Raw genomic sequence first — 22,763 nt, forward strand, 5'->3', positions numbered from 1 at the left:
TGTGTGTGTCCGTGGTCTGAAGACCCGAAAGCTCCTAACCATGCATGGAGGGTTCCATCCCAAATCCAGCATTTTTGTTAAACTTTATGTGCCATGCCAACGTTAATAGAGAAAAAATGGAATCGGGCATCTTCATATTGGGATCTGACCTCTCCCAAATGTAAGTCAGTAAAGGGCTAAGAGTCAGCCGAGGCCAACTTCATGGTGTAAAACCTACAGTCTACCCATGTCAATTTGAGAATCGCCATTCGCAAAGCCATCCAATTGGATATATATATATATATATATATACATCCTCTGTTCATGTGACACAAAACAACCTAACTTGTTTATATGGAACCTTTTTATTTCACTGTCCAACTAACTAAAAACCTTACTAACTAAATAACATATATATATTTTTTTTTTTTTTGCATAACATTCACTTTTGTGCTCTTTGTGTCATGCCTTAAGTTGCCACATAAACACCCTGCTCCTTCAAAAGCTTCTGGCAAACAACCTGAGCCAGAATAACATGATGGCTCTCCAGGAGAAATACATGACGAACCTGCTCCAATAAAGTCTGACTGACTACGCAAAGAAAGTACTTTTGTCTGATGTTAAAACTAAAAATGTATGCTTGATCTATTTATCTCTTTAGGGATGCGAAAGTACCGATACCAGATATCATATTGGGCCAATACAGGCTTTATTTCAAGGTATCGGGTAATCGCAACAGCAGCCGATACTGAGGTGACCTCTTGTGGGCATTTTACTTTTAGAAACTAAATTGCATGCATGGCTGACACAATGTTTTTTTCTAATTCTAATTTTATTCAATGTATTTACAGCTCAGCAAGCAGTGAATCGGATTTAGATTTCTTCTTTGTGCCTTATTTTTTCTTCTTTTAAGTCATGTATATCATTACATTGGTGCCCCGTAGTGTTCAGACAGACACCACAATTGAATTCAATGTTGCCTTCAGAACAAAATGACAAACGTGTGTTGCTAAAACTCTCGTTAAATGATAGATATTCTTACATGTTGCTTGAAGCACTGTTTTATTCAATTTAATGCTTCGCACATCACTGTATCCTTGTAGTACAACCGCATATTTTGATTGCGACCCTTTCTGGCCAACGTGCGTCATTTTATCTGAATTCATTGTACTGTATGTTCTACACAAAATGTGTATTTTATGAACAAATGGAATAAATACAATAACACATTGCCATTAATTGCATGCAAGCTTCAGGAAACCACCATATTAAAACTCCAGATCTGGTCCGCCACATCATTTCATGTGGCCCGCGAAATCAAATCAAGCATGTCAACTTCCATGATGCTTGATAAAATCTCTACCAAAATTTAAAATTCTCATATGTAGTAGATAAGAGATAATGTTAGCATTTTCTTGTTACCAAACCCCACATGACGGTAACTGGTTTTAGTTATAACGGCCCTCCAAGGAAAACGGGTGGTAAAATGTATCCCTGGACAAAAATGAGTTTAACACGCCTGGGATATGTAGATATTTAAAAAGATCATTGGTTTAATCGAATTTTTATGTAATCAAAAGCACTAGTGCTATCGGTATTGGTGAGTCTTCAAGAGTTGAATACTCATACCGGTAGCAAATTACTATCCAACATCCTTAATTTTTAAACTTATTTATTTTTGGTGACTTTGCCCCAAGACTGTATGCAATTTCCATGCATGGAATGAAGCTTGCCAATGCGAGCATACCTGTAGCCACAGTTTCCCTGGATGGACACTAGGCAGTCTTTGAGGGAGGTGACGAGGGCTTGGCAGCGCTCATCCCTGTACACACTGGATTGCTTGATGATGGCAATGGCCGTTAGCAGCGTTTCCATAGCCACTCTCTGGTCTCCTGTAATTACAAACATTTGTGCAGCAAAGAGTGTTGAAAATGAATATGCAGCAGAGAGGCTAAATTATGTGACACGCACATATTTAGTTCAGACAGGTGATGGGAAATCCCACATAGTTGAGTTTTATCGGTGAGTCACCAACAACTAGTTTGAGTACTAATGTCATACTACGGTACCCCAAGATTCATACATGCATCAAGATGGCATTCTTTTACTTTTGTAATAATGAATCTCCAATTTTCAGCACAACACAATGGGATCAGGTGCACTTACCAGCAGTTGCACCTGTCACAGCCTTAGTAATGGCGCTGCTAGCTACAGCTCTATTTCTGTTAAACAGATCTTCATAATCTCTCTCCCCCCTGAAACGTTTGCAAAGTACAAAGATAGTTTTACGCCGGCAGACGGAGATATTGTCAAGTTGATCAATGAATAATGCAAATTATTTCATAGCTATAGTAATGAATTCTGATTGGAAGAAGATGGAAATTGTACACATCCTCACTTTTGGTGACCATAAGCATGACTTCTGTGTCTGTCTTGTGCTGGGGTGAAGTAAGCTGGATTTATATGCAGACTTGGAGGGGGCTGGGTAGGCGCATTGAAAGGTGGAGGGGGAAAAAGATGTGGTGGAGGGATGTTGAGTGGCAGAGGTGGGAAGGGAGGGGGTGGCTGGCTGGGGAAAGGGCTGGAATGTTGGGGAAAGACATTTCCGACTGGATGTGATGGAAATTGAGCGGGTGTACTGGGAGGATTGGTATCCCAAGAAAATGCCGAGGAGATCTGCGAATCGGTGTCTTTGGAATGACTGCGCATTGGAAATCCTGTGAAGAACATTTTTTGATGAGTCAAGGGCACATTTGCAACACGATCAATGTGGCGAATGTGTGAAATTGGTGGTACTCACGTTTATTAGCGACATTCTCAAACACACTGAAGTTCTGATAAGTTGCAAAACGGCAGTCTATGTTTTCCCCATCCAGAGTACATTGGGGAATTTTCTCCAACAATGTTTTTAATGAATTTTCAGAAGTCACCACCACCTTTGCATAGCTGTAGTAAAGACATGAATATGTGCATTAACATCAACCCTACATCATGTTCCTAACCGATATCAGCATTCAGTCGATAATTGAGGGTTTTTAACATTTTTAAAGAAAAGAAAAAAAATCACCTACCCTCTTGATTGGCCATTTGCTTTGTTCTCTGCAAATTTGATTTCATCAATATCCCTTACCCCTAATTTCTGGGCCAAGTGTAGGAGGTCCTTGTCAGATATCCACTAAAGGGTCATGATATGAAGGGATGAGAAGGACATGGGTAATGATTACCTTACAAGCAGGGGTCTTCTACATCAGTCAGCGGTCAAACTTCTGTGTATGTATATGTATATGTGTGTGTGTGTGTGTGTGTGTGTGTGTGTGTGTGTGTGTGTGTGTGTGTGTGTGTGTGTGCGCGCGCGCGTGTGTATGTATGTGTATATATATATATATATTAGTGCTGTTAAGCGATTAAATTGTGAGATTTATTATCTGTAATTAATTGATCTAATCAATTGATCTAATTAATCTATATTTTAATCTCATCGAAAAAGTGCTGAGCATATCTCCAGGGTAAGGCAAAATTATCTGACACATTTGTAGGTTAAATAAAGTAAAGAAACAAAAAAGTGTTTTTATTTTCGAAAAGTATATATATATATATATATATATATATAAAAAATGCCATTTTGCAATGGCATTGTTTTTCGTTTCTTTTTCAGTTGCTGCCTTGAATTGTACTGGTGAGCATCGCACTTTCATTGTGGAAACGTTTATCAAAACAAACGAATCTGTAACTGCAACACAACTTGCGTTCCGTTTACACTTCTATCTTGGTAGACATGATCCCGTACCAGCTCGAAACACGCTCTTGTTATGGGTTTCCAACTTCAGAGCTACTGGATCTGCACTGAAACTAAAGTCAACCGGCCGACCTCGCACCGCCAGAACTCCACTTAATTTTTAAAACATAGTTAAACAGAATGGCATTACTGTATACGTACTTTTCGAAAATAAAAACACTTTTTTGTTTCTTGACTTTATTTGCCGTTTATCTAACCTACAAATGTGTCAGATCATTTTGCCTGACCCTGTGCATGTGTGTGTGTGTGTGTGTGTGTGTGTGTGTGTGTGTGTGTGTGTGTGTGTGTGTGTGTGTGTTATAGGGGTGAGAGGGACGCGTGTGTGTTTTAGAGGTAAGATCGGTCCTAAAAAATCCGGCCCGCGGGTATTAAAAGTTCGACCCGGCCCGAGCCCGACCAATTAACTTGATTTGCAGGCCCGAGCCCGAAGCAAACCCGAAATTTCATATTTTATTTGTGAGGAGGCGGGAGGAGGAGGGGTGATTTATGATAATGATTTACGAAATGCACTAAGGAGTGGCACCCAAATTTTGTTGTATGTAATACAATGACAATAAAGGCGATTCTGATTCTGATAAAAAATTAAAGCCTGTCTTTTGTAACGAAATCTAAATTAAACAAGACTGTATAAACATTTAAATCTTTTATATTTCTGTTTGTGCAGATGGTACATTAACCGACAATTTTCCATCATTGAAGGATTTTTTTAAGAGTTGACGGGAAAAATTTAAGGCCCTCCCGTCATTTTGACGGGTTGAAAATTGAGCCATAAACCACAGTAGCAGTACGTCCTTAAGAATGTAGCGAGGCACTTTGAGAGAAGCAGAGAGACAAAGAAGAACAATGACGGGTGGATAATAGACAGAGACAGGAAGGAGTTCTTTGAATTGTCATTGCAAGAGAGTTTAGTACAGTACGTGTTGTGATGACTTCTGTTTTTTTGGCCACAGTCTCTCGTGGCCAAAACTATTCACGGCCTCGAAACGCCTCAGCGCACTAAACATATATTTATATTAAAAAAGTCAGCGAGAGAGAAGCCCGACCCGATGCAATGATTGACATTTTAGGCCCGGGTTGGGCTCGAGCTTAAGATCTTACCTCTGGTGTGTGTGTGTGTGTGTGTGTGTGTGAGCGAGTGAGTGTGTGTCACACTTTAAAACGTGTAACTTCGATTCAACAGTATGATGATACATTGACCTCTTTGTCTTAATTAATATGCTGTATGTATGATGTACAACTCACCCAGGAGAAATTCCCAATATATAATGAGAATCTTCGTGGCTGGTTTGTTTCTTTTTCATCTGCTTTCACCGTGGCCACATTATCTTCCACTTTCGTTGGCGTTATCCCGCCAGCATCTGAATTCAAAGTGTTTTTCTTATCTTGATCAACTGAGCCAGAAAGTACAGCATCATCGAAGAGGTCATTTGCCTCATCGATTCTGTCCAAATCCTGTGGTGAGATTAAAGAACTGAGCGCATCTTCTACATTTCATCCTGTGCAGTGTCAACTCAGCAAAACTACATTCCTGAGTAACATTTGTACTACATACCATTGCAGCGGGATCATCATATTTTAGGAAATGTTTGCAGGGTAAATAATGAATACAGTAATAAATAAAAAATAAAACATAAACTAACTTTTAGCATATTCGTGAACGTGGGAATACGAAGTGACGATACAAGACAACAACAAGGGAACAAGACTACAAATTAAGATGTTTTTCACACAGAGAAAAGTTAATGCAGCCCAAAATCGGCGCCGTAGTCACTGCTTTCGCAGTAAACCAAGAAAAGGCTCACCTCGTCCTTTGGATTCAGGTCACAGTACAAGTCTGCGGTCGCCGTTTTGGATTCACTCGGTCCGGCTGCAGCCATCACGAGGACCAGGGATCATTCAAAGAATGACGATGACCGTGAGGCTGTTTCTAATTTTGTTTCTTCAGCTGGGGAGTTTCGATAAGCACATTTATGCTAGGTGCAGCATCAACGAAAAGCGGAACGTGATGCTGGACCAGATTTATACTTTTGTTGACGTCGAACATAAGCTAACGTTAGCAAACGTTAGGACCAGATATATAACAATCAATGTGCATTTGCATCAAAGCATTGCACGACAGAACGATGTCTTGTAAAATCAAATTTTATGTCAACAATGCACACGTCTTCCCACGGATTATTTATATTGATACAGTTTCGCATTGGGCCACTGACACTAGCGTTGCTAACGTACTTGCCTGGTCATGTGTACCTGCTAAATGCAACCGGCTTGCAACATAAGAAATATTGGTTCCTACTCCTTGATCGGATGTGGATGTGTGAAGGGAACAGTAATTAGCTATTATACACGTTTGAACGGTTCTGGTTACAAATGCGCTTGTGTACAAACAGCTTTGCTACTTGTACGGTGACTTTGTAAGGAGAACTGTTTTGAGACAAACGCAACTGTTATATCACCCACAATGCGTCACGTGCCTATCGTGGACCAATCACAAGGTGTTTGACGTCAGGGGGCGTTTATTGCTTTTGACGTTTTGCGATTTAGCTCCAGAGGTTAAGGTCGCAGCGCAGCCAAATGTTGTCCTCCGTTATTGCGAAAAGAGTGAGTTATGTATTTATGTATGTTTGAATTGAACAGCAATTCTGCTTCGTAATCTGCAATTTATTATTTTCGGCGAGAGTAATTTGAATCGACATATTGTACTGTCTGTAATCTTAACCCTCAGAGTATTTTTCCTACTGTATTATTGTCCATTATATAAGTGGAGTATTTCATCAACGTATTTATATTTTTATGTATTGCACTAACATCTGTCTTGTGTAGAGCTATGATAATTGTACAACAGTCAAGTTGTTGCACAACAGACAAGCAGGAGACATTATGCAACTCCTCCGCCGTGTTCTGTCATTGACAACATTTGTATTCTCAAACAGCAAGACAAAAATCGGATTGTTTTCCCACTTACTTGCCACAAAACGTACCACCTGTATGTCTAGACCAAACGAACTTTAGTGCCATATCACACCACTATATTTGCTCATTTGCGTCGCAAGTGGGAGCACCATGATGTGTAATACCGCATACGTTTGGAAGAGACAGAAGCGTATCTCTGCTGTATGCGCTTATGTTTTCCCCACTTTTTGACCAATTGGCTATTGCCACTATAATATGCGTTTTTGGTCTGAACCATTTACATACGAGGAGGTACACAAATATTCTAGAATCTCCTTTGAGCCAGGTCGATATATTATTTCATGACGCCTTGTTGACTTGCCGATTTCCTTGCAAAGTTATTAACCTGCCCGAGCCATAGACCACAATTTAGTACTTGTCTGAAGACGATGGATTTATTTGTTTAGCAGTGGCGTGAATGGGTTTTCCATTCCCGAACAGGTTTCAAGATGTTTACTGCCAGTGCACAATGCTATTAAACGGCACAGATAAAGCCTGACATTCAATGATTTTGGCTCATTTCTTCATTCTACGATTCATAATTGTCGCACTGATAAAACATACTTCGATCCATCACCCCCAAAAAACGAATGTTCCATCTCTAGTTTGACTGTAGTTCGTGAAAATTCTAGGTTCCATTGAGAAAAAACATAATTATAGAAATGTAAAATGTTTGGTTGAGGAGTTTAAGATTTAATTTAATTTGATATTCTTGTGGTTTTGCACTAGCTGATGACAGGGATCTGCCAGACAGCATGGAGACCGGTGGTCACTGGTCTGGTCCCGACCCGTTGTTACCGTGGCGATGCACCTGATGATACCAGGACTGACCTGATTGAGATTCCATTGCCCCCCTGGGAGGACAAGCCTGGAGAGCCCATTGACATCAAGAGACGGCGCCTGCTGTATGAGAGCCGTAAAAGGGGCATGTTGGAGAACTGCATACTGCTCAGGTTATTAAAGAATCCATCCATACACTCCCTGTACCTCTAGCAGGGTCTCAGGTATGCTGGAGCCGATCCCAGCTGACTTTTGGCCGAGAGTCACTGGGTACAAACCTGAACTGGTTGGCAAAGGTCGCAGGGCACAAATAGAAAAAAAACAAGCATTTGCAGTCACATTTACAACTATGCATAATTTAGAGTATTCAATCAACCGACTGATCATGTTTATGAAAAGTGGGAGGAAAGCAGAGTACCTGGATAAAACCCACACGGGCACAGGAAGGACAGGCGATCTCCACACCGGAGGGCTGAAGCTTGGATTTGAATCCACAACATCTGCACTGTGAGGCGGGTGCATTTATCTGTCATCCACTGTGCTGCCCTAAAAAAAAAATGTAGTCATTGATTAAGTTGCTTTACACCACATACTAGTTATATACAATACATCTAAAGGGCAAACAAGTACTGTATGTCCACCTCCATGATTTAGCCCCGCACATAAATTCAGACTTTACAAATATGACAAAGCTCAGTTTAGAATGGTGACTGTCAAAGAGGTAACAATTTAACAATATTCATGCAGAGCTTTGGAGCTCAATAAAAACACCTCCTTATCTGATGCAGTGCAAATTGCCAATCCAATTTCAGCATTGTTGGTACACACAGTTTATTCCATCCGACATCGTGCAGGTGGTCAAACGTTGTGGCCTGTGTCTTTAAATCAGAGGGGGGCAATTCCGGTCCTCCAGGGCCGCTGTCTTATATGTCTCCCTGCTCCAACACACTGATTCAAACGAGCAGCTCATCAGCAAGATGTGCAGAAGATGAATAACAATTCTGATCATTTGAATCAGTTGTGTTGGAACAGGGAGACCTATAAAACATCCAGGATACCGGCTGTCGAGGGAACTGTGCCAACTGATGTGTTTAAATGTAGCGCATGTTTTCAAACGTTTTCACTTTGGCTAATGATTTTTTTTCCCCCCCGTAGCCTTTTTGCCAAGCGATACCTGAATACGATGAGTGAGACCCAGCTGCAGCAGTATGACAGAATAATCAACGAACCCAGCAATGACTGGGACATCTACTACTGGGCAACAGGTGAAAGAATTCTTTCATTGCTGTCTTTCTTTCCAAAGATGTGATAATTTATGACCTTATAATGCTCCGAACACCCAAATTTTGAGCCTTTTTTGTGGAGTTTACATGTTCTGCCATGCCTGTGTAGGCTTTTGTGGGAGTACGATTGGACTGCTTGATTTTCCTATTGAAGTATTGTCTTTTTCGGGGATAATTATACCTCATGAAAAAATGTTTTATAAAAAGTTGTGTATGCACATTTTTTTTCTGAGATTAAATTATTTGACAGAATATAGGGGCGTCATTACAAGCGGTTGTGCTGAATGAAGCGCCTGCATAACGATCAGTAATGTAGTCAATCTCCATTCATCCGTCGGTTTTCTGGCATGTGTTTCCGCATTATGGTCACGGATGACTTAGAGCGAGAAGCAGAGTACACCCTGAACTGGTCACCAGTCAATCACACTGACATTCACACCTACTGATTAAACCAGAATACCCAGAGGAAATCCACATAAGCACGAAGAGATATACAGATTCCAAACAGGAAAGCCAGAGGCCAGATTCAAACCTTGAATCTCAAAACTGTGAGGCGGTTGTGCTAACCATTTGTCCATAGTGCCTCTGTAGGGAATTTTGTCAAATCATAATTTGTTATACGGTAGTTGTCAAAAGAATGAATTACAGTCATCAGTATTTGGGCACACCGACATCAGGTTAAAATCACTAAACTTTGCGACTAGCCTCAGACGGATGTACAGGTATCAGCTGTGTTGATTTGAAGCTCTTGTTTAAGTGTGACTCATTTTTTCCTCAAAAATGTTCATTTTTATTCCCATTACAATACAATTTGAATCTTGAAAATATATGCCTGATTATCAGAAGATTATGAGTTCATTATTTTTTGTTGTTGTAATATTGTGAAAAGAATCCCCTCACTTTCTGTTTTGCTTCCAGAGGCTCAGCCCACCCCAGACATTTACCAAGGAGAGGTCATGGAGATGCTAAAGGAGTTCACAAAGAATCGCAACCAGGAGCAGAGGTTGGATGCCCCCAGCTTGGAATACCTAGAAAAGGAAGGTTAACGTGGATGAGCAACCAAATCCCCCCAGAACCCCCCCATTCAACAGACTCTTTGAGGTGCTTAATGAAAATAATGGTGACATAACCTACTATGGAAGACGTCCAACTGGATTACCGTACTTTATCAAGTCAGTTGTGTGCAATTTATTGTGGGCCACAATACAATGACAACATTTTATTCTTGTTATGTAAGTGCAGGGCTGAAAAAGCATCAGCGTGTGAGATACATTTTGTTAAGATGAATTGAAGCTGATGATCCTAGGCAGCACAACATTCATTTTGCCTAGGATTGAAACAATCTTGTTTTTGTGCTGCAGTTATGATGTGACCACCACAAGAATGTTATTTCATCAATATTGATCATCTCTTGTTTTTTTTCATGACCATTTTCCAGTTTGCAAGAGTTTGGATATAACTGCATGCACATCAAAAATCGGGGCCAGAAATAACAGCCTTTCCTAGCTGACTTCGGGCGGAAGGCAGACAACACCCTGGACTGGTCGCCAGTCAGTCGAAGGGCACATATAGAGATGAACGACCATTCACACCCACCTCCACACTGTCGATGAATGTAGTGCCACTACTAATAACTGGACATCCCTTCCAAATTTTGGAAAAGACGAGAACAAAACTACTCAGGGAGTCCTATCTTTTAAATTTGTCTGTGGTATGGCGGCAAGACCATAAAAAAAACAAAAAACAAACAAACCAAAAAAAAAAAAAACATTAAAAATCTGCCAAGTGCACATGAGAAAGTGTATCAGTCTGATCAAGACCAAGGATTAAGTTTTAGCCGTAATTCCAAAAGGTATGTTTGTAGGTGGGTCGCGGGTTGAATGAGTCATCACCTGGACTTATTTTGAATGTTTGTTTTTTTTTTTTTGTTTTTTGTTTTTAAATCTTACAGTAATTTGGCATTGCTTTGCATTTGAATTCAAAGGCCAATTATCTATTCCATTTTAAGAGTTAATAGAAAGTAATGAATATTCAGGTCCAGTGGTTAGCGCGTTGACCTCACAGTACAGAGGTACTGGGTTCAATTGCAGCTCCAGCCTCCCTGTGTGGAGTTTGCATGGTCTCCCCGAGCCTGCATGGGTTTTCTATGGACACTCCGGTTTCCTCCCACATTCCAAAAACATGCATGGCAAGTTGACTGAACGCTCCAAATTGTCCCTAGGTGTGAGTGTGAGCGTGGATGATTGTTTGTCTCTGTGTGCCCTGCGTTTGGCTGGTAACCGGTTCAGGGTGTCCCCCGCCTACTGCCCGAAGATGGCTGGGATAGGCTTCAACGACCCCTGCGACCCTTGTGAGGATAAAGCAGTTCAGTAAATTGATGGATGAATATTCAAAGGCATTTTTTTCAGCGCCTATACAGTACTCATTTTGGTGCTCCCCGAAGTCTCTGGTGCCTGTAGCATCTGCCTATTTGCCCTGATGCAGTGGTTCTCAATTATTTTCTGTCATGCCCCCCCCCCTCCCCCACACTCTCCTAGGAAGAAGAAAACATCTCCCCCCGCAACTATAAATAGTATCATTTGTCTATAAAATTGTTATAAGTACATCTCTGCATAACACTTATTAACATATAAAAGAATAAAAAAGAAAGAAATCTGGACCAACTTACAACAAAGAATAGCTTTGCCGTATTGACGAACAGAAAAGATTTAAAGTGCATCTGAAATCCAAAAATAAGATTAAATCCTGAATTAAACTATTAACATTTTTGACTGACCATGTCAAACCATACAATACTGAAAAACAAAATTGCATAAAATAAATAAATAATAATGCATTCGAACTGATCACCAACATTAACTCGGGAGCACAAAAAAAGTGAATAGCAGTCACAAAGCGGGATGATTGTTAGCAATATTAGGCACGTTTTCGCTGAAAAAACTCAAGCGGCTTATCAGCGTGATTGGGGTGTAATGTCTTTAAGTGACGCCTTAATTTATTTGGCTTCATGCTGTCCGCTGCCAACATTTTTAGACACAGTAAGCACACCGGTCTTTCCTCGTCTCCCACCGTAGTCACGGTGAAGCCAAGCGCTACATACGCTTCGTCATATTTCCTCGTCTTAGCTTTCGGGAAACTTTCGTTTGCCTCTTTATCTCCGTCTCTCTCCGCGTGTTTTCTCATCCCTGTTAAATATTTTTTCATAGTGTCACTTGAGGTTCTGCAACACTTCGTGTCTACAGTACACTTCATACTCATACTCAGTGCAAACAAAACCCCTACTGCACCGAGCGAATGCTGCCTGCGCACATTCTGCCAAGGAGGGCGCCACTGCCCCCTAATGTAGTGGAGGTGCAATTGCACTTTTTTTCTGGGACATTCAAAAAAAAATAAAAATAAAAAATAAAAAAAGCAAGTTCCCCAAGGTAAAACGCGCCCCCATGACGGAGCCTCGCGGGGGCCGCCCCACTATTTGAGAAGCACGCTCTGAGTGCTAGAACATAACTTTCTTGCTTCTTTTGGAAATAATATTTAAAACATTGTCAGGAAAAGCTACTACAGCATTTGGACTGTTTGGGGACTTTATAAGAGGCACTATAAATGGTCGCCCAAGTGTGCTGTCTCCCATTTAACCTGTGTTTGAAAGTCGGGAAGAAGGCCACGGACCCACTTGTGAGTGGGTGTGCACACTTGTGCAACCACATTACCTCAGGTATTGATTTGTACTTCCCCTTTTAAAAAGATTTCTTTTTCCCCAATTGCGTTTTGTGTATTCCAGGTGAACAGTGGAAGAAAGTTTGGCATGCTTGACATTGACATCTCATTTTTTTTTTTTTTTTTTGTATCACAAAAAAATCTGGCATTTGAACAGTGGACTTTATAGCCACTGAACCTTGGTTTTAAGTTCACAGTTCAGTTTACATTCACTACAGCAACTGAACAAAATGCAAAAAAAACCAAAAAACTGGCACATTCATCGACATTCCAAATAATGCATGAATACCTTAAAAATACTGGCATATTTTTTTTTCAGAGCAATTTGAACAGAAGTCAATGAAAGATTGTGGCAAGCCTTAGCAGGCCACATCAAATGACATTTTGCGCGCTTGCTGCAGTGTCACTTTATATTCAGCAGATGGCGACAAGGTACGCTCGAGTACAACCGATGGGGATGTGATGCAAATGTCTACAGTACTATAAATGGATAATATGGGCACATACCCGATGTCAACCATATCCATCTGCTATATGCCTTCAAGTGAAGCCGGCAATTATGAATTATCCGAAGCACCCATATTTGATTTATCTGGATGAACATCTTCAAAGTTATTACACGAGCTATGGTGCTCATATGGATCATTATGAGGCACTATGCCTCTGGGTTTCAGAGAGAATTAGCCAATCTTTTTATTGCATCCTAAGCACCACTGAAATTGTCTTTCTTTTTAAAGCTCATCAATGTTTGCTCTGAGGCATTTAAATATGACTCCACACTCTCATCCCTTCATTGTAATCCTCAACTGCAGACTAGAGAAGAGCCCTCTGGCCAGATGTGCGCAGATTATTAAATTAGATCAAGCCTTCCTGTGACTGCAGGTCAAATTATAATGTTTGCATATATCAGACAAGGTGTTTTAATACAACACAAAAACAGCACATGCTGACCACAATTTGTATGAACAATGTCTTAAAATAAATTGGAATGTTTATTCTGCTGAGGACATTTGTCAGCCCACGTGTGTGAGGTTTCACAAGATTTTTTTTTTTGGACACTGTCACTTAATACTGTAACAGGTCTAACTGTTTCAATTCACGATTCATGCAAATAATAGGCCAGGGGAAGGGTCAAATGGTTGAAAGGTCTTTTGTCCGACCTTGAAATTGCAGGGGGCGGGTGGAAATGCTGATGTTGAAAAAGTGGTTTAAAAAAACATTTATACGATTGGCCACATAGCACAATTGCCTAAAAAACACGACAAAAATGATCATAATTCAACTCGCAAACAAGCTCAAGTTCTGCCGGATGTGATGAATCATCTTCACACAGACAATAACCTTCACTTTGGCTTGCGGCCATTTTAAATGGCTTCACAACAACATCACTGTATTATTCAAATTGGATCTTGTAACTTGAAGTCCACCATTAGTTTTTCATCAACACAGGGCTCCACTGTGTTCATCATGTCAATATACAGTTCCAAAATTATTAATCATAGTTGATGTATACCGAATAGTATCCTGGGCATCAATGTTTCATTATCAATCTGCCCAACACAAGTTTGTTGGAGCGGTGGCAGCTCACGCTCACAAGTCCTTGAGTCATGCAGTGTCCTTCACTCCGACATCTCTTCTGAATGCATTTCTATTGCGCGCGGACGCCCGAAGCTGAACGTGCACATACAGACACAATGGTTGGCGATGTTGCTTAAAACCACAAGATTATGAATTTTGCCACATATATGAGTTATAGTGAGGATAAAAAGCATACAAGTAAACAGACCTCGAGAAAAATACCAAAAATATGGAATTTATGCTCAAAAGGCTTTCAGTACTGTTAGGACACATTGAGCATTTGTGCATGTGTGTAAACAGAAGTCATTTATAATGATGAAACGTCTTTGACAAAACATGTTTTCTGAAAGAATTTAAAATATGTCACTTTTGGAACCCACAGATGCTGGGACTAGAAATCAGATCCCTGCAGCTCTGAGACATGTTTGGAGTGTACATTTACCATTTTCCCACGCACACCCACTGTACCTATCTGTGGCCCAGCTTTGCTGTCATCCTCCACCGCTGCTTCCTGTGTGTCGTGACAGCTCCGCGGTTGATCCTCAGCTGTGTCGCCACCCTCTGCTCACCAGGAATTTCAATACTTCATTCTCCTGCTCCATTTATCCCTCCGCCTCCCACATCCCCAGCATTCAGCTGTGCCCCGGAGAACTGCTCACTGGTGTGCCACCTCAGTTTTGTGGATGGATGCTTTGGATAAAAGCTCATGTTTGACTTCACAACAATACACTGAGATGGAGTCTGATGTGGATATTGTTTCAGTAAGTGTGAACGGAACAGACAAAATGCCAGTGGTGTGCCTTCTCTGCTGGCCTCGACATCATCAAAGGGACTGAAAATAATAAATAACCTGTACATGAATAAAATGAGTTCAGATTGTCTTGTGTCTTTGGCACATTACATTTACGAATTTGTAGTTGTAATAAGCCCAATGGAATGCTGACAGTAGACTTGGCAGTCCTCGTGCCTGCCTTGTTTCGCCATTGCAACAAGATGAAGCGCAAATTGTAAAAATGCTATTTCAACAAAACTACCGGTACTTGATAATTTCACTTCCAGCCGACTTGGGAAATTTGGTATTTTGTCTTGCAAGATTTGCCTCTCAGAATATACTTTTGTCTTACCTAGTTGATGTATCAGTGGTGAAAAGCATGGATTTGAAAACAATATGAGATGTGCTTTCATGTACAGGTATGTACACATTTATCTTTTATATACACTGTATAATAAATAAGAAAAAGAAACAATCAGTGAGTATTTGACATTGAACACCTTTCAGATGCCGAAGACAGATAGTGATACCCAAATAACACTGCCCACACTGGAAATGTCATTGTAATTTACACAGTGTGTACATTAGATAGTGCTAGATAACCTCTCTTTCACTTAAACAGTCTTTGTGTTGTAAATTCGATGATAGTGTCTAGAACAGAAAAGTCATTTGTACCTTATTTTTTGAAAAATACACCAAACCCTGACGGTTATCTAACAAGAATTTGTAGCTGCATTAATTAAGGTGACTTGCCGTATGCCTTTGGAATGTAATTCTCAGCCATCAGTATCACAGATAACGTATGCCTTGTTTATCACACATGGCCATCAGCATAAACAAACAACTACGTAGTAGGTTCTTTCAGAATGACGTGACGCGCTCCGGGGACCTTGTTGTGATGCAGAGAGGCGATGACTGTCCTGTCTCACCTTTCCTCTTTCTCCTGGCTCTTGCAGCATGCGTGCATATGGTGAGCAGCAAAGCATGGTGGGATCTGGACGTGGAGCTTGTTGTGCCAGATAGCATGTGTGCATGGGGGTGGTGGGGGGCGGTGGGGCGGGGCGTTGGCAATGCCAGCATTGGTGTGGTTAGTTGTTTTGGTCTAAACCTAAAATCTGTCACTGTTTTCTTTGTAAGCTTAAGCTTCCAGCTGCCATCCTAATGATATGAAAATAACCCTGTTATTTGTTGTTATGAAAGGTTTGTTCCAGCATTGCCATCTTCAAGTGCAGACATAAAAGAATACAACTCAAAACATGAAAACCAAAAACACTGTCTTTTAAACCTGTCTCATATTGCACACAAACTTAATGAACAGTGTTGTTAATTAAATAGTCTTGTATGCACTCACACACACACACACACACGAATATTAGACTTTGCTTTATTCCTTCACAAAGTACAATGAAAAGTATTTTCTCATTCTTGAACCAATGAAACAAATAACCGGAAGACAAAACTCCAGAATGGACCAAAACCCAGAATGACCAAACTTAATCTGCTGCTGGCAAAGAGTTCGACTTTGCAGCTGAAAAGAAGGCAGAAGTTAACCTCGATGGATTTCTTTTGAACAATCATGTCATCTTAATACAATTGCCGAGGGTGATCCACCCCGAGACCACCGCCGAATGAAAATAGTGACGCTGAAATAGCATGTGTTTTCTTTGGAATTAATTGAAATGCCTCATTTTATTAATGTAAAATTAATAATCTGTCATCAAGGCCTACCAAGGCCAAAACGCTCTCTCATTCATCCATTGATACACACAAATACATCACAACCACCACATCGTGAAGCTGGCTTTTGCTTATTTTCTCTGTCTGGAGAAACAACTTGATTCTTCATTATTTTTTGTCAACAAAAGATAACATCAATCACTTCTACTCTTTTTTTTTTCTGTTCGAAAAGACAGGGCAGGGTTTTAACACTGTAACTTTGTGGCCTAGTACTGGAGATTTTGTCATTGAATCCTCCTCTTTTTTAAGAACTTCATTTGGGGTCACAGCACATCACCCACAGCACGCACAGACAACAAGGGGTTCCAGTCAAGGTGAATAATTACACAGCTGCCGGAGCAAAAAAGAAAAAGTCCACTTTACATCCATTCCATTTTAAATGGAGCCTATTGCATTCATCAACTTCCTGACGTTTGGGGCAGAATCAGGATAGAGACTGGCAGTGACAGCAACAGCAGAGTCGAGCAAGTGAGAGGGCTGCTCCCTGACACCAACATCAGATGGGGCAGTGCCATTGGCACGCACGGCTGCGTCTGATCTCTATGGTTATCACCACAGTGGAGTTTTGGATCCACGTTTCATCCGTTTTTGGTGAACAGTTTGTATTCTTGTGTGGCAAGAGATACTGCTATTGGGTTTAACACTATGAGTGGATGACAAGAAAGACACAGTGGTATCGTGACCCAAAAAAAGAAAAATCTCATAAAAAGACAGTACAAGGAGGAAGTGGGTGGACATCAAATACATTTAAGGGTCAGAGGAATGAGAGCGGGTCAAGTGGGCATCACTGTTTGACAAGGGGTGAAATTTAGTACAACAGGATTTCAAAGAGGCCTGAGAACAAAGAGGTGACACACACTGTCTGCAGTCCGCGACTGCAGCTCGAGAGCAGGGGATGTGTGCTGAGGGCACGGGGAGCAGAGCCGGCTCGCTCCCTCAGGCCTTGAGTGCATGCCACTGGGCCACGGCAGTGCGTGGATGACCCATCATGTCTTTCCAATGTTTTACCTCCGCGGGGCCACTCTTCCATGAGAGATAAATCTGCGAGGAGAAGAGACAATGTTAGCTCACGTACTGCGTTATCAAAAGAGAATTGGCTTTTTAACAAGAGCCTGGCAAAGCAGTAAATACAGACAGTATAAAAGTCACGCTGAGTCTTCCGCTGCGCCCGGCTTTTAACACAAATCCAAATCAGACATCAACAAATCTGCTGATGGATGAAACAACTTGTGTCGACAAACCACAATAAAAGTGCACTCTATTAACCACGATAATAAAATTGGATGTTACGTTTTTTTGGGACTATCTATGATGTGTTTTTTTTTTTGGCAAATGTACAAGTGGTAATCCACTGGATTCAGTGGTTAGACGGTGAACAAACAGCGATCGCCGATTTGAGGTAGAAGTTTAGCCCCGAGTGAACAACCATCATTTTTTGCAACATTGCATGATGATTTGTCTTCTTTAAGATGTTGTCATCATTTTCTATTTTGTTTTAAATGACATCCCTGCTGTCGGAACCATGATCCATGTCAGTCCACTTGGTGCAACAGCTCTCCAAGGTCTAATCTGATGAAGGTGTTAATTTTGAGAATGGACATTTACAGGGTGATCCCATATTTGTTTCCCCAGAATACAGTGATTCCATAACTTTTTCACTCTGCTTGGTCTAAAAATATTTTTGTCACTGACTACCATGTTTTTTTTCTTTCACTCTTTTAGTGTTTCTTAAAGCCAGAAATGTGGCATTTGAAATAACTTAAGATTGGTGATCTCCTTTTTTTTCTCAGCAAATTTAAACAACTGAATGAACATCCTCTGAGACTGGTGTTTCATAATTTCTGCCAGAGGATGTATAATAACCAGTGTTATCTAAATCAATTTAATGTTTGTCAATATATCAATCAAGCTACCCTTCCTTGGCTTCATCGAAAACAATAATAAAAATAAACATCAGAGCCGGCCTGTGACAAAATTGAACTAAGCTGCTTCGGGCGTGTTTCTGAGAGGCAACACAAAAATCAAAACCCTAGAAACAAGTTGAATACAGTACACTTGTATGGATATCAGTCAAGCAAAGGTCCCACCATGGTTTGAGAGTGGGGCACCCAAATGAAATTCTGCTTAGGACCTCTTACAGGCTGGGGCCAACACTCGCAAAATGAGTTGAAGCAATATTGTCAATAAGCTAATGGACACATATGGCGTGAACATGACTGGAGTATTACTTTACGTGTTTTACAATGCACGTTTTTAAGTCCTTTATGCTGAGAAACACGGCAAATGGTTAGCACGTGGGCCTCACAGTGCAGGTGCAGGGTTAGATTCCGGCTTCCTGTGTGGAGTTTGCATGTTCGCCCCGTGCTTGCGTGGGTTTTCTGCGGGTACTCTGGTTTCCTCCCACATTCCAAAAACATGCATGGCAGGTTGATTGGGCACTCCAAATTGTCCCAAGGTGTGATTGTGAGGGCAAATGGTTGGTTGTCTATGTGTATCCTGAGATTGGCTGGCAATTAGTTCAGGGTGTACCCCGGCTACTGTCCGAAGACAGCGGGGATAGGCTCCAGCACGCCCGCGACCCTTGTGAGGATAAGCGGATGAGAAAATGGATGGATGATGGATGGATCAGCTGAGAGGTTGCATGACATCAACCAGCAGGGGTCAGTAAAGACTTGCTGGGTGATTTAAATGAAGATGATCTGTCATGGAGTCAAAAATACACACGGGAAGAGGAAGAGGTAGGAAGATGCAAAGAAGAGGCAAGGAGATACCTTTCCAATGACATCATTGCGACTAAGCCTGTCCTTGTCCATGACAGTGATAATTATGGTGGTCTCCCTCAGCACGTGGGCAGGCACGTCGAAGGGAAAGGACTCGTTGAAAACAGGGTTTAGACAACGCTTCATTACCACCGTCTTTTTCTTCTCCACACGTTTGTCCTTGTTCATCAACCACACCTTCACATAGGGGTCTGGGAAGAGGAGTATGAACTGTTAGTCTTGTACTCCGCTGGATGTGTGTGATGTAATGGATTTAATTCCTCTCTAGAGTCGTTAATATTTCAATGTATTCCAAGTGCACACAACAATGACGCGCAAAGGAACCAATTAAAGGAGCGTGTGTACCAGAAGTGCCTCCAATGTCCATGGCTTTGAGGTTGCGGGCTTTGACAATGCTCACAGTGATAGTGTTGGCCGTGGGGTTGTAGCACAGAGACACCAACAGATCCCCTCGACTTCCCTGGAGAAATGACACACAACAGCGACTCGTTTTTTTCTTAATGCTCTTTCCCATCGTCCTCCCTTTTTCTTACTGTATTTTCCTCCAGCAGTCTGTGATCAACCCACCAACTTGTCAGACACTCAGTATCCACTTCTATCCTCTCCCACCGGCCCACTACCACTTCTCCCCCGGGACTGTCACAGCAGCCAGCAATGACATCACCCATTACATTCTGTGCCATCTCCCCTCCTCCCACTTTATCCCTTCTGCCACCTCTTTTCTCCCTTTTACTCACACTGCCATCGCTACATGGCTTCAATTCCTTCCAGAAAGTCTGCATGTTGGCCAGATCCAATTTGTTGAGGGGGATGGACACCTCTCCGATGGGGTCATTCCTGCTGAAGCGGTCATAATCGAGAACCTGCAGGTATAGAGTTCTCTGGACCACTTTCTCAAATGGAAACCCTGAAATAGAAATGCACACAGGTACAGTATAATCCATACTCCGATGTCCAAATGATCAGCGGGAAATAGAAAAACTCATTGCAAAATGTCCTCACCGATAGAAACGCCAACAATATCTATCCTAATCAAGGTAATTTTAGTTAATGAAAACGAAAGAAAAGACAAAAACTTGAAACATTTAAACATTTTCATTCATGCAATTTAGAAAACAATCACGGAGTGAGTGGTTCAGATAATGGACGGATGGATGGATAACTACTTGAAACTCCATGTTACTTTTTCTTACTTATGTAACTGTAATTATAGCAAATTGCTTTTCATCTCTGTCAATTCATTTCAAAAACGAGCTTTTGGGTTTATTTGAAATGTGTTGACTTTAGCATTACTGTTTGACCGTAAAGCAAAAAGAAGGTTGAAGTGTACCGGTAGTTTGAGATTTGTACTTTGTTACACAATATTAAGTGACCTTTTTTATTTATCTTGCACACCACAAATACTCCATATATTAAAAAAAACAAAACTAAACTAAAAGTAATAATAAAACTAACAAACTCACTCTTAAAAATGAATTTAAACTTTCTGAATTAAAAAAACAAAAGTCAAACTGAAATAAAAATGAGTGAGAATGAAATTTTCAAAACTAGGATAATTCCGACTGGAATATATGTGTGTTATTTAAATAAGAGAACTGTTAATTTTTTATAACACTCATTTGGGTCAGGTGTGATCTGGAGCCTATTGCTTCAGACTTCGGGACAGATGGGCGGGGTGATAGTATCGAAAATTTTGCATCTTAAAAGAAACTAACACAGTAACATGTTTGAAGTGTCTGCAGAAAACTCAAACAAGCAAGGGAAGAACATGCCAACTCCCCACAGAGCTAGTATTTGAAACAGAAACCTCAGAATTGTGAGGCTCACACACCATGCTGTGCTGTAAGAAATTCATCCATGCAAAAGAAAAAAAAAATCTCTGGCGGTATTGCCGAAAGGAATCTATACAATGGCCATTATCAATTAAATAAGTTTGTCATTCAAACCTTCAAACAGAAACGTTTCATTCCAGTGTGGATTAAGATTCTTCCTCTTCACTTTGGTCTCCAGTTTGTGCTTCTTGTCAGGCAGCAGGTAGAGTTTGACAAAGGGGTCAGAAGTGCCGGAAAAATCCTTGGCGGGCAATTCCTGGCCCTTGAGGATTTTTACAGTGAGGGTGGAGTCCTGGAAGCTGTATCCCACGCTGAACTGAATGCGACCCAACTTCTCACACACGGGACCCTCGTGTTCGTCTTCTTCCGAGCCTGGAGACAACTGGGAAAGGCGATGACAATGAATTTTCTAGCCTGAGTACATGAAGGGAAATATATGATGTTTGACGTGTTTTCTAATTTGATCAATTACCCTTGTTCAAAAAGATTATCTTGGGCAGAGTAAAAGAGACAATACCAGAAAATTGTGAAGTAATGCTTAATTATAAATTTTGAAATGGCACCTTAACAAACCCCCCTTACTGTGGGGAACCATTAAGAATTAGAATAGATTTATTGTCATTGAATGCAACAAATTGGAACAGACAAACCTCGAATAAGAGACACAGAAAAAAAAAACAACAGGGAGATACAAAACAGAAGTCCGCATGGTCGCCTTTTCCAGCGCCCTGTTTTCGCAGATGAAATGAAAAGACATAAGGGGGAGCAAGGGGAAAAAAGCAGCGATAGACGAAGCTTATTTAAGAGTAGAGCAGTATGGAGTTGGAAAATAGCCTCAGGAAACTGGCACACATTAATACATGTCACACAGACTAGCGCGTGTGGAGGTGGGGTGCGGAAGTGTCAAGGAGGGTTGGGCATTACAGCCTAGATGCAGTGAGCAGGCTTCACAAGCCATTAAGGAGCCTCCACGTTCCATATGCAGCTGCGCCATAATAGAGGACAGGAGAATGTCTATCTATCTACCTACCTACCTACCTACCTACATGTACTGTACATGGTGTTCAGCCTGTTTTGGGATCCTTTATGTACACTTCTCTTTTACATATCATACCACCACCACTATGTCAGGCACGTTGGTCATGACCAATTTGTCAGTTTGGATCTGGAAGTCCCACATGATCTTGGCCTGGTTGATCGCAACCACCTTTGGTGATGTCTGCCATCTTGACTATGGGACATCCAGTCGTCAATAATTTGGTACAGATATTTTAGGACACTGTTCCTGCAAATTGGTTATGCTGCTTTATATACCCTATGCCTTGTCTGCCAGATGTATACCTTGCTATATACAGGGCATACACACCTTTTGAAATTTGAACCGGTACTGTTTAAAGCGAAGATTACTGTCCACAAACTGAGGGCATGTCTTAACTCATATTCAAGGCAACAAGGGACAGTAAGTAATGTTCCATGATTGGAATTGAGTGTCCAATAAGCTTAGGGTAAAGGCCCAGCCCTTTAAAATGTCTCTATTGATTCAAAATGCAAAATAGCTTC

At 41.1% G+C, this 22,763-nt stretch overlaps 3 protein-coding genes across 5 annotated transcripts in view; 1 reads left to right on the forward strand and 2 right to left on the reverse strand.

Annotated features, from left to right (window-relative positions):
- LOC109514354 (cleavage and polyadenylation specificity factor subunit 7-like) overlaps positions 1 to 6,192 on the reverse strand; it is a 9,665-nt gene extending 3,473 nt beyond the window's left edge. The window contains exons 1-7 of the mRNA XM_019867374.1: positions 5,578 to 6,192; positions 5,018 to 5,227; positions 3,051 to 3,154; positions 2,780 to 2,925; positions 2,378 to 2,696; positions 2,146 to 2,234; positions 1,727 to 1,871 (exon numbers count right to left, since the gene is read on the reverse strand). Of these exons, the coding sequence (XP_019722933.1) occupies positions 1,727 to 1,871; positions 2,146 to 2,234; positions 2,378 to 2,696; positions 2,780 to 2,925; positions 3,051 to 3,154; positions 5,018 to 5,227; positions 5,578 to 5,652 (1,088 nt within the window). The 5' untranslated portion in view covers positions 5,653 to 6,192. The remainder of the gene's footprint in view (positions 1 to 1,726; positions 1,872 to 2,145; positions 2,235 to 2,377; positions 2,697 to 2,779; positions 2,926 to 3,050; positions 3,155 to 5,017; positions 5,228 to 5,577) is intronic.
- A 78-nt stretch (positions 6,193 to 6,270) lies between these two features.
- sdhaf2 (succinate dehydrogenase complex assembly factor 2) lies at positions 6,271 to 10,192 on the forward strand. Of its 2 annotated transcripts, none has more exons than XM_019867376.1 (4): positions 6,271 to 6,376; positions 7,457 to 7,680; positions 8,663 to 8,772; positions 9,709 to 10,192. In XM_019867376.1, the coding sequence occupies exons 1-4, from the start codon at positions 6,350 to 6,352 to the stop codon at positions 9,834 to 9,836; spliced, it is 489 nt and encodes a 162-aa protein (XP_019722935.1). In that variant the 5' UTR covers positions 6,271 to 6,349; the 3' UTR covers positions 9,837 to 10,192. The 2 variants fall into 2 exon arrangements, with proteins under 2 accessions (XP_019722935.1, XP_019722934.1); XM_019867375.1 differs by having other exon boundaries at positions 6,276 to 6,385.
- A 6,318-nt stretch (positions 10,193 to 16,510) lies between these two features.
- Positions 16,511 to 22,763, reverse strand: part of syt7b (synaptotagmin VIIb) — a 101,427-nt gene continuing 95,174 nt past the window's right edge. For both annotated transcript variants that reach the window (XM_019867379.1, XM_019867378.1), the window contains 5 exons: positions 21,318 to 21,585; positions 20,109 to 20,278; positions 19,717 to 19,831; positions 19,363 to 19,562; positions 16,511 to 17,632 (listed from right to left, as the gene is read on the reverse strand). In XM_019867379.1, coding sequence (XP_019722938.1) covers positions 17,528 to 17,632; positions 19,363 to 19,562; positions 19,717 to 19,831; positions 20,109 to 20,278; positions 21,318 to 21,585 — 858 coding nt within the window. In that variant the 3' untranslated portion in view covers positions 16,511 to 17,527. The remainder of the gene's footprint in view (positions 17,633 to 19,362; positions 19,563 to 19,716; positions 19,832 to 20,108; positions 20,279 to 21,317; positions 21,586 to 22,763) is intronic.

The sequence above is a fragment of the Hippocampus comes genome, unplaced genomic scaffold, assembly GCF_001891065.2.
Source record: "Hippocampus comes isolate QL1 unplaced genomic scaffold, H_comes_QL1_v1.1 scaffold2, whole genome shotgun sequence".
Classification (NCBI taxonomy): domain Eukaryota; kingdom Metazoa; phylum Chordata; class Actinopteri; order Syngnathiformes; family Syngnathidae; genus Hippocampus; species Hippocampus comes.

What these genes read in the sequence shown, in the direction of transcription:
- sdhaf2 (XM_019867375.1), top strand. Translation starts at nt 6,350, where the DNA reads ATGTTGTCCTCCGTTATTGCGAAAAGAGTGAGTTAT. An exon ending in GAGAACTGCATACTGCTCAG is followed by an intron (nt 7,681 to 8,662) that starts GTTATTAAAGAA and finishes TCCCCCCCGTAG; the next exon opens with CCTTTTTGCCAAGCGATACC. An exon ending in CATCTACTACTGGGCAACAG is followed by an intron (nt 8,773 to 9,708) that starts GTGAAAGAATTC and finishes TTTTGCTTCCAG; the next exon opens with AGGCTCAGCCCACCCCAGAC.